Below are 11,899 nucleotides of genomic sequence, written 5' to 3'. Positions count from 1 at the left end.
GATTGGGACACTGCACAGGACTTTGGAGTGGACACAGCCCCTATGGACAACTGACTGCACAACACAGTCCAGCCAGCCCCTATGGACTTTGGAGGAGTGGACACAGCCCCTATGGACAACAGCAGCACAACACAGCCAGCCCCTATGGACTTTGGAGGAGTGGACAGCCCCTATGGACAACAGCAGCAGCACAGCACAACACAGCCAGCCCCTATGGACTTTAGAGGAGTGGACACAGCCCCTATGGACAACAGCAGCACAACACTACACTACACTACACAGCCCAGCCAGCCCCAACTCCCACCCTCCCTCTTCACTGTCCACAGCCGAGTGAGAGAATGGCGCCGACGCAGGTACCTTATATAGAAAACAAAACCCTCGAGACCCGGAAGGCAGGATGATGACGTTTTGCCTCGATTTCAGATCCGAGTCAGGTGGGAAAAGTCGAGCCTGAGTCGGATCGGCCTCAGATCGAGGGGGCTCGGATTTCAGAAATCCGAACCTGCTCACCCCTACTGGGCACTATAAATTTAGGTGGTTTTAGGATTGACCTTTTCATGGAATCTCAGTAACACGGAATAAAAGTAAATAGAATTTATTCACAGGCAAAATATATAGCAACGTTTCACATAATGTCTCAACAACACAGAAGTTCAGATATGCAGTAGTCAATATAGGAGTAAACCCCCATATGTAAAAAAAGTCTCTGATACTAATGTGGAAGGGAAAGGGAACCCCGAGTCCAGTATGAGGCTAAGACCTCAGGATGGTATAAAGGACATTACTAGGGTTGAGCCCTGTGGTATGATGAAAATCCGGAACAGGGTTGAGCCCTGCAATGTAGTGAAGATCCGGAACAGGGTTGAGCCCTGAGACATGGTGAAAATCCGAGGCAGGGTTGGGCCCTGTGATGTGAAGCAGGGTTGAGCCCTGTGATGCAGTGAAGATCCGGGACAGTGTTGAGCCCTGCAGTGTGACGAGGATCCGGAGTGGGGTTGAGCCCCGCGATGTAGTGAGGGTCCAGAGCAGGATTGAGCCCTGTGGCGTGATGGGGGTCTGGAGTGGGGTTGAGCCCCACGATGCACGAAGGGTCCAGCAACAATAACTGTAACGTTGCAGTTGACAACTGTAGTAAAGTTGAGTTCAATGTCCATGAAAGTAGAAGACAACAGGCAGAGTAAATAATCCAGCAGGAGATGTAACCACAGCGATGGAGTAGGATAACAGTACTTAGGCAATGGCAATGCTGAGCTCTGTAGTGCGGCTGGTAACCAGTATCAGAAGTTTAACCGGAACACGGGCAGAGATATAGCAAAGTCCACAGCAAACCACAGGCACAGCGGGGATCTGGCAGGAGTCCAAGAAAGACCTGAAAGTAACGTTGTACAGACACTGAGACACAGTTAGTAACAGGCTTTATACTATGGGTCTGTGATCCATAGGACGTTCAGAACATGTGACCCAAATGGAATTAGGTTTGAAATAGTAAGCAATCAGAAATCCCACAACCTGACAACACCCTTGAGACAGATGATCATTTTAATTCTCTAACCCCTGTATGTGGGGAACGCCAGCAACCAGGATAGCTCCTCCAATGACCACAATGGAACTTTGGCAAATGTAGTTTATCTTTACGTACTGAGATAGTCACAGTCCTGACACCCCCTAACCTGACTTCCACCTCCACTTTACACTTAACAACTTCTGGATGTTCACACGCCAATTTCAGGTTCTTCTTAGGGACCCCGTATATCTCCCATGCAAAGGTAAATGAAAACCCACACCAAAACCTTGCAACAAAAAAGGCTGCTTCTTCCCCAATGGGATAATGACCCAACCAGCTCCTCAAAAAAAACAAATCAATCATCGATGGTGCTTTTCTGAACATCCCCACGCTGCTTGTTGCATTATACTCCTCGACCTGCCACTGCACCGCAGACCAGCCCGCACTACTTGGCTGGGTGACCGCTCCCGCAGAGCATGCAGATATGTCTGTATCCACAGCCTGCCCCTCATGACACTGCTCATTATTAAACGTGTAGCACTACCCGTGACTGATGCTCGCAGATCCGGGGCGGCCCAGAAAGGGCTGCTGCCGACCAGCCGAGGAATCCGTAGGCGTGCTAGGCAGTTGATCAACTGCAAGCCAAACCTCAACATCCTGAAACCTAATTGAAAAACTGCCTGCCCCTCCTCCTGTGTCCTAAATGTTCCGTCATATTGCCGCCAAGTGGTACCCTCAGCTGACGAGTGCATGCCGTGTACCATATGTGTATATTTGAGCACATTCATATACTCCCCAGACCTGGACTCAAGGTAGTATGCTGCAAAAAAATATATACCTGCCACCCAATTCTGGTATGAATGACAGGCTTCCCCCACAACTACCCCAGCTGACTTAGCTTGATCCAAAGCCCTATTCGCTTCGTCCGAAATTGCCAAAATAACCACAAATTTACCATTCCTGATCCTCTCTAACTTTAGATCTTAAACCCCTAAGGATAGCCATATTTGTGCAGTGAACCATATCTCCCGCTGCATCCAGCACCTTAGTTGCCAACACTATGCTAGACCTCTTAGGGCTCCACTGCTTCCCTTTAATTTTCTGCGCTAAGTAACGCATGAGCTTGCGTTACTTAGCGCACAAAGTAGCACCGCCGGAGAGGCAGGCGGCCATGACCAGAGGGGAAGGGGTGTGCCCAGCGCTCGGGGGCCGGAAGTTGGAGTGCGGACAGGTGCAGCATCGTGGCCTGCAGCAGGCCGCAGCCCGCACCTGACTGAGTTGGCAGACATGGAGGTGAGGGGCCTAGCAGTCTCCATCAAGCGGTATGGGGGGCTGAACGATGGGGCCTGGGTGTACTGTAAATGGCAGGGGGGGCCCTGGCAGAGGATGGGGAATAGAGAAAGCACAAGCAGGGGAGGGATGAGAAAAGGGGGAACAGGTGCTGAAAGGAAGGGAGTAGGGGAAAATAGAAAACAAGGAAGGCAGTGAAAGAGAAATTAACAGGAGACAGAGAGGATGGAAGAAAAGGAAAGATGATGAGGTGTGAAATGTGAATGAATAAGAGAAAGACAGACAGGTAAAAGACAATATATATGACACAAAGCCAGCCTGGTTGAATAAACTGGAAAGAGGAAGATGGCTCCTCTCACCAGGCTATTTGTATGGGACCTCCTAAGCCCTCCCCTGAATCCTACAATAGGCTTATACTCCTCAAGTGACCAATAACTAACCGCATCTCCCCAGCTTTTAACCCTTAACTTACCTAACAAAATTACATATCAAACAGGGTGCTTATCCATCCTCAAATTTATTCAAGTAATCAGACGCATTTACAATATTTGTACTGAAATCACTAGTATACAGTATGTCCTTATATGTATGATGTTGATTTTATTTGTAATAATTAAAGGTTCAATTTTATATAAGAGAAAATTAGTGCACCCTAAAAAAAAGACAACTCCTGTTTTTTATTTTGCTTTTAAAATTGCTGCGTATACATCAGGAACATCGAGTAACATCGTCCCCTCATGTACAATTACAGCAGGTCTGACCTGTCGCAGAAACTGCAAGTCTTGTAGCACGCAGTGAGTACTCAGGCTGTGTATTCCGTCTCAGTAACTAATTTATGCACGTCCATGCAATGGCGTTCGAACAGACAGACACGCTTGCTTTTCTCCGACCGCCCCCCCTGTAACCACCGCCAAACGCTCACAGCCTGCAACTCACTCTGCAATGGGTTTTATTCTGCTTGAGTTATTGCAAAGCAATCACAATGCTTACTCATGCACGCACACTGTGCTGCATACACATGCACAGTATGCACTACCGATCAATCTGCGTTTGCTGTTACAATCCATGCTGACTCAGGCCCACTGCAGGCTTGCCTACCCTCCCGATTTGGTTGGGAGCCTACCGAATATCGGATGCCGCTCCTGACCACCCGGAAAGGCAGACAATTCTCCCGGCTGCTGTCTGCCCCCCCCCCAGGCTACAACTAGAAACCCCCGCAGCGGGGAGCCCGAAGACACGATTTGCGCTATATCGCGTCATCGTGGCTCCGCCCCTGCTCCACAATGCCTTTATTTTCCGCATTGTGAGGGGAATCGGTATGATGTCCCGGCTGCCGCATGGCCGGGAGCTCGAATCCCGGCAGCGGCAGCCCGACAAAACAGCAGAGCCCGGCAGCGGAAGCCCGACAGTGCTGGAAATCCCGATCATGGTAAGGTAAGTATCAACTAATCTAACCTAACCCCCCTAACCCTCCTTAGGGGTGCCTAACCCTAACCTCCCCCCCCTGTGCCTAACCATAATCCCCCCTCTAAGTGCCTAACCCTAACCCCCCCCTTCCCCGCTGCCTAAACCTAAGTCCCCCGGGGGGTGCCTAACCCTAAGTCTCCCCGGGTGCTCTTATCCTAACTACCCCCATGGCTGTCCGCTCGCGGCGCCCGCCATCCCTTCGATTGGGATGCCGGGCGCCTGTCTCCCAGCATCTGGGAAATGACAGGCGTCTAGATATAGACGGCGGTCATTTACCCCACGCCGGGATAAAGCAGTTGGGAAGCCGGCTGTTGGGCATCCGGCAGCTGGCTTCCCGATTGTATACCTTGTGAAGAGGGGGCGGGGCCATGATGACGCGATCATGCGGAGTCAGTGCCCGGCCACGCCCCCCTCTGCAGGCATTCAGCTCCCTCCCGGAAGAAGGGAGCTGAATGTCGGCAACTATGGCCCACTGACAAGTAAATCTGCACCCTGTGTGCATCCCCAGTAAGGAAATGCAAATTACAGAGAGCCGTCCACTGAACAACAGCACTCAGGTAACTACACAGATATAGGATATATACCTGTTATCACTTTGTATGTGTGCTTGTATTTACAGGAGATACAGAAGATCCGTATAATATCTTCAGCAGCATTATCGAAGCCAACAAAGGTATCAGTCTATTAATATGTATATAGTAAATGCTAAATTACAATATAAATGAGCTACAGTATGTTCACAACCCTATAGTTATAAGAATAGTATTCAGTTGCTTATGTGAAATAATTCCTACAAAGTAAATGAATGTGCAGTTATACATAATTGTCCTATAAACATAGAATATGTGACATTTTTGAATGGACAGATTGATGGGTATAAAATAAGATAGAATTACACCATAGACTTAATATAAATATCTGACCTGGATCCAGTGGCGTAACTAGGGTATTTGGAGCCAAGGGCAAGATGAAAAACTGAGCCCCCCCCCCCAACCAACATGCCACAAGGGGCGTGGCCAGTGAAAATGGCGGCGTGTCAACATGACACATCACCATTTCTCATCACTCTGGGAACATTCCTTTCCATTTCATATGCACCTTAATACCCCTAGTAGCAGAACCCTGCATACAATGCCCCTAGTAATAGTGCCCCTTGGCAATGTCCCCAGTAGTAGTGCCACTTATGCAATGCCCCCATTACCAGTGCCCCTTATACAATGCCCCCTGTAGTAGTGTCCATTAAGCAGTACCCCCAGTAGTAGTGCCCATTAGGCAGTGCCCCCAGTAGTAGTGCCCATTATGCAATGCCCCCAGTACCAGTGCCCCTTACACAATGCCCCCTGTAGTAGTGCCCATTAAGCAGTACCCCAGTAATAGTGCCCATTATGCAGTGCCCCCAGTAGTGCCCCTTATACAGAGAAGGACCCACACACTATACACCATGTATGACAGGGACATACACAAACTAGACACCTTGTAAGACTAAACACACACTTTGCAGCATGTATGAAAGGGGGGACAGGCACTATGCGCCATGTATGACAGGCAGTATGCACCATGTATGACAAGGGGGGTCACGCATAATGCATCATGTATGACAGGGGGATACACACATTATGGACCATGTATGACAGGGATACACACAAAACACCATGTATGACAGGGGGATACACAAAAAACACCATGTATGACAGTGGGGCGCACACTATACACCATGTATTGCAAGGATACAGACACTATACATCATGTAGGACAGGGCATTACACACTATACCATGTATCACACAGGACACACTATAATGCATCACTATATACAATACATGACAGGAGGCCACTCTATATTCACCATATACAATGTCTGAGAGGGGACAGGACTCATACATGCTGCTCACTCTGGGAGATGATAATAATACAGAGCCGGGAAGAGGTCCTGCAGCAGCAGAGCCCCCCCCCTTCCCCGGTTATACCTTTTGGAAAAGAAAGAGGCTCAGGGGCAGGAGAGAAAGAGGCTCAGGGGCAGGAAAGAAAGACGCTGAGGGGCAGGAGTGAAGGAGGCTGAGGGGCAGGAGTGAAGGAGGCTGAGGGGCAGGAGTGAAAGAGGCAGAGGGGCAGGAGAGTGAGAGACTGAGGGGCAGGAGAGTGAGAGACTGAGGGGCAGGAGAGTGAGAGACTGAGGGGCAGGAGAGTGAGAGACTGAGGGGCAGGAGAGTGAGAGACTGAGGGGCAGGAGAGTGAGAGGCTGAGGGGCAGGAGAGTGAGAGGCTGAGGGGCAGGAGAGTGAGAGGCTGAGGGGCAGGAGAGTGAGAGGCTGAGGGGCAGGAGAGTGAGAGGCTGAGGGGCAGGAGAGTGAGAGGCTGAGGGGCAGGAGAGTGAGAGGCTGAGGGGCAGGAGAGTGAGAGGCTGAGGGGCAGGAGAGTGAGAGGCTGAGGGGCAGGAGAGTGAGAGGCTGAGGGGCAGGAGAGTGAGAGGCTGAGGGGCAGGAGAGTGAGAGGCTGAGGGGCAGGAGAGTGAGAGGCTGAGGGGCAGGAGAGTGAGAGGCTGAGGGGCAGGAGAGTGAGAGGCTGAGGGGCAGGAGAGTGAGAGGCTGAGGGGCAGGAGAGTGAGAGGCTGAGGGGCAGGAGAGTGAGAGGCTGAGGGGCAGGAGAGTGAGAAGCTGAGGGGCAGGAGAGTGAGAGGCTGAGGGGCAGGAGCATAAGAGGCTGAGGGGCAGGAGAGTTATAGGCTGAGGGGCAGGAGAGTTATAGGCTGAGGGGCAGGAGAGTAAGATGCTGAGGGGAAGGAGAGTGAGAGACTGAGGGGAAGGAGAGTGAGAGACTGAGGGGAAGGAGAGTGAGAGACTGAGGGGAAGGAGAGTGAGAGACTGAGGGGAAGGAGAGTGAGAGACTGAGGGGAAGGAGAGTGAGAGACTGAGGGGAAGGAGAGTGAGAGACTGAGGGGAAGGAGAGTAAGAGGCTGAGGGGCAGGATAGAAAGAGGCTGAGGGGCAAGAGTGAAAGAGGCTGAGGGGCTGGAGAGTGAGTGACTTTGGGGCAGGAGAGTGAGAGACTGAGGGGCAAGAGAGAGACTGAGGTGAAGGAGGGAGAGAGACTGAGGGACAGGAGAGAGAGATTAAGGGGCAAGAGAGAGACCGTGGGACAAGAGAGAGAGAGAGGCTGAGGGGCAGGAGCGAGAGAGACTGAGGGGCAGGTGTGAGAGAGTCTGAGGGGCAGGTGTGAGAGAGTCTGAGGGGCAGGTGTGAGAGAGTCTGAGGGGCAGGTGTGAGAGAGTCTGAGGGGCAGGAAGAGATTATGAGGGGCAGGAAGAGATTATGAGGGGCAGGAAGAGATTATGAGGGGCAGGAAGAGATTATGAGGGGCAGGGAGAGATTATGAGGGGCAGGGAGAGAGAGACTGAGGGGCAGGGAGAGAGAGACTGAGGGGCAGGGAGAGAGAGACTGAGGGGCAGGGAGAGAGAGACTGAGGGGCAGGGAGAGAGAGACTGAGGGGCAGGGAGAGAGAGACTGAGGGGCAGGGAGAGAGAGACTGAGGGGCAGGGAGAGAGAGACTGAGGGGCAGGGAGAGAGAGACTGAGGGGCAGGGAGAGAGAGACTGAGGGGCAGGGAGAGAGAGACTGAGGGGCAGGGAGAGAGAGACTGAGGGGCAGGGAGAGAGAGACTGAGGGGCAGGGAGAGAGAGACTGAGGGGCAGGGAGAGAGAGGCTGAGGGGCAGGGAGAGAGAGGCTGAGGGGCAGGGGAGTAAGACGCTGAGGGGTGAGAGAGAGAGACTGAGGTGAAGGAGAGAGACTGAGGGGCAGAAGAGTACTACACTGAGGGACAGGGAGAGAGAGACTGAGGGGCAGGAGAGTAAAATGCTGAGGGGCAGGAGAGTAAGATGCTGAGGGGCAGAATAGCAAGTCTCTGAGGGGCAGGAGAATATGACACTGAGGGGCAGGTGAGAGAGGGACTGAGGGGCAGGAGAGAGATACCGAGGGAACAGACACAGGGATATCCAAAATGATAGACAGTAGGAAACAAGATCTATTCAACGTCAGGCATAACTGTTATTAATAAACCTTCCTTATTATGAAAGTAATTGATACGATTGTGTCCCTCATCTGCAGCAGCTGAGCCCCGCCTTCCCCCCGGAAGAGATTCTGCAGCAGCTGAGCCCTCCCCCCCAGTTGTAACTTTCGGTGAATACAGAGTTGCTCAGCGCCATTGATTTGATGCAGGGTCTTGGAGAAGCCTCCTTGCTCCTGGATGTGCAGCAGTCGGGGCGCCATGCTGCGTATGTGCGGCGTGATGAGGAGCCCCACGGAGGTCGCAGGCTGAGTGTCTCCGGCCGGAGGGCGTGACTACAGAGAGCAGCTGCTGCAGCAGCAGTAGCATCCAGCCCTGATAATACCACCGCATCTGCACACAATCACCACCCCAGCCACCAGGCAGCAGCCACCAATGAAGGCACCTCAGGCGGGCCTGGCCACCAGACACTCACAGGGGACTTAGTCACACAGAATAGAAAGCTACATTGCGCAGTGCAACGAAAGGAGAGGCTGCCCTGATGTCGGCACCCCCCCTCGGCTGGGCTTGCAGTGGCGCCCAGGGCAAATGCCCTGTTCAAACACCCACCCCCCCTTAGTTACAACACTGCCTGGATCTTACCAACAGTACAATAACTTAGGAATGTTTTGCCTCCTTTTCGTGATTAATGTAGATCTTATGGTGCCAGTAATGGGAGGCGACATATTAATATGTACTGGACGTAGCGCCATCAGCTGTACAAAATGCCTGTGGCCCAAATCTGCGGATGGGACTGTCTATGTGCCCTACACCTTATCCTCTGATTATAGTGAGTTTCCTTTTCATTTGTTATACTAATATAGATAATGACTTTGATGTATCAATGTAGTGTAATAGATATTCAATTTAACTTCTACACAGGTGCCAGTGATGTCAAACTGTTCACAAATGCTATGCAGGTGTTTGAGACATTGACCTGTGTAAAGTTTATACTTCGGACAACAGAGAAGGATTTCCTCAACATCGTCTCCTCACAGGGGTATGTGCTTGCACTCCATAACAAATAAGATGATTATTAAATGTACAAATGATACAAAACTTGGAAATGTTTTTGACTAAATTGCATATATTGTTGGTGTGTGCACAAAATTATATATATGTTTAATACATACAAAGTAGAAAAGAGCGGGTTCGGATTTAAGAGATACGAACCCACCCTAACTAAGGGGATCCGAGTCGGATCCAAGCAGCCTCGGATGTTCCCGCCTTACTCGGATCTCTGACATCGAGGCAAACCATAGAGGCGAAATCTTGTGGCTCACAAGCTTTCGTCTCTATATATAAGGTACACGGCAGGCACCATTTCACTCTGGCTGTGGAGACTGAACAGGGAGGGTGGGTAGTGTAGGGCTGGGGAGAGGTGCTGTGCTGTTCTGTCTGCTGTGTCCTGGGCTGGTGCTGATCCATTCTGGGCTGGTGTTGTGCTGTCTGCTGGGTCCATTTGGGCTGTTGCTGATCCTTGTGGGCTGGTGCTGTCTGCTGCGTCCATCTGGGCCCAAGTTCTGGACCCAAATAAAGTGTATTTTTTTGTGTAATATATTTTGTCTGTGTGCGTGTTAGGCTTAACCGCACAAAAAACAGCAAGTCGGCAACGCAAGCTAGTGCTGCCCGACTCCAGTTGTCATCAATCTGTGCTCTTGGTCCAAAGTTCTGGAACAGAAAAAAAATTAAATAAACTTGTCTCTTTTTTTCAAATTGTCTGTGTGTCTGTGCGTGTTAGGTTTAGCCGCACAAGATCTAGCAAGTCGGCAATGCAAGCTAGTGCTGCCCGACTCCATTCGTCATCAATCTGTGCTCTTGGCCCAAAGTTCTGGAGCAGAAAAAAATAAAAAAAACTTATTTTTTTTTCTTATAATTGTCTGTGTGTCTCTGCGTGCTAGGCTTAGCCACAAAAGATCTAGCCAGTCGGCAACGCAACTGCTTCAAGACCGCAGAAAATACAGAGGGCTGTCACATGACAGGAGAGCAAAGCTAAGAATCCCATGTTGTAGCTGCCGCCATGAAGTGCAAGGCCATCAACTTCCTCATCCTCTATGAAGGCCCATGCCCCAGGGCTTAAGTTACACCATCGATATGGTAAAGCTACTTTTACCGAAGTACAGAAAAAAAAAATTAAAGGAAATTTGCCTTTAGAAAAACAAAATATTGGCAATATGCCATTCACTACACAAAGTGTCAAGGAAATGATAAGGCCTTGGCCTTTCTTTAGGAAGACTGCTGGCTCTGATTCTGATAGCCCTTTGGAAAAACCAACTGTGTTCCCTGAGAAATCTAAATCACAAATCCCTGAGGAGAGTGCAAGTGTGTCTGCGGTTGCCATGTGTGAGCCAGACCAAAATACTAGTGTACTGGAGGATCCTCCAAGTTCCAACAATTGTGTGCCCTCTGTAAATGTGGGGAAGGGCAGTCAACATCTTGCAGATGTAGTAATCGAGGATGCTTCTGTGACATTGCACATGGAGGAGGAGGATATTTTGGAAGTTGAAGGTGCTAAGGATGATGAGGATGTTGATGATGAAGATGTTGGTGATGAGGATGTTGATGCCGAGGATGTCCTTTGTGTAAGTAAGGCAACAGCTGTTGCCCATGGTTTGAAAAAGCCAAAGCCCATTGTTGTCATGCCGGAACTGAAGACAAAAAAATCTACTTCTCACTTGTGGAATTATTTCCACCCGATCCGGACAACAGTTGTCATGCCATATGTGACCATTGCCATGCAAGAGTAAGTAGAGGGAGGGACCTAATCCACCTAGGAACCTCCTCCTTGTTACATCACTTGGAGCGCATTCATCAAATATCAAAGTGTACGTTGCCAAGTTCCAAAACTCAAGATGTAACAAGTCCAGTGTCACCTACCTGCTCCCTCTCTATGAGATCCAAGCGCCTTTAATCTCCAACACCAACACCTGCATCATCAACATCCTCATTCGTCATCGGGAGTAGTCCTGCTGCATCCAATGTTGGTATTCGAAGCATGATTGACTCCTCTCCTATCCATGATTCCTCAGAAGGATCCTTGATGACTACGGCTGTTGCTGTGAGTGGATCTTCATCCCAGAAGGGAACCAGGAGGAAGACTACTTGTAGTGTATCCTCCAAAAAACAATTAACTGTTAAACAATTGTTTGCAAGGGCTAACAAGTATGACAGCAATCACCCATTTGCACAGCAGATTACTGACGCTGTAACAGCTTTGCTGGTATTAGATGTGAGTCCAGTATCCGCCATTATTTCAACAGTTAATTAAAGGTCCTGTGTCCTTGCTACCAGATCCCTTCTAGATTCCACTTCGCTAGGACAGCAATTCCAAGTCTGTGCAAGGACATTAAAAAAAACCTTATTAATGTCCTCAGAAATGCTGTTGTACCCACTATCCACTTGACCACTGATATGTGGACAAGTGGGATAGGGCAAACTAAGCATTACATGACTGTGACAGCCCACTGGGTATTGACTACAACAGCAGCAACATCTACCAAAAGACAGCTGATACAGAGGCAAGCTACTCTTTGTATAACTGGTTTCACTAAGAGGTATACCACTGAGAACCTCTTAGAAAAACTCAGGGAAATCATTGCTAAA

The 11,899-nt window shown here is 50.0% G+C and overlaps 1 protein-coding gene across 1 annotated transcript in view; it reads left to right on the top strand.

The window, feature by feature from the left end:
- Positions 1 to 9,049: 9,049 nt before the first annotated feature.
- Positions 9,050 to 11,899, top strand: part of LOC148436094 (embryonic protein UVS.2-like) — a 47,244-nt gene continuing 44,394 nt past the window's right edge. Inside the window, exons 1-2 of the mRNA XM_088465276.1 lie at positions 9,050 to 9,086; positions 9,179 to 9,296. Of these exons, the coding sequence (XP_088321402.1) occupies positions 9,211 to 9,296 (86 nt within the window). The 5' untranslated portion in view covers positions 9,050 to 9,086; positions 9,179 to 9,210. The remainder of the gene's footprint in view (positions 9,087 to 9,178; positions 9,297 to 11,899) is intronic.

This window comes from Taudactylus pleione, unplaced genomic scaffold (assembly GCF_031769625.1).
Source record: "Taudactylus pleione unplaced genomic scaffold, aTauple2 ptg001956l, whole genome shotgun sequence".
Taxonomy (NCBI): domain Eukaryota; kingdom Metazoa; phylum Chordata; class Amphibia; order Anura; family Myobatrachidae; genus Taudactylus; species Taudactylus pleione.
This window is presented reverse-complemented; position numbering and strand designations above follow the sequence as displayed.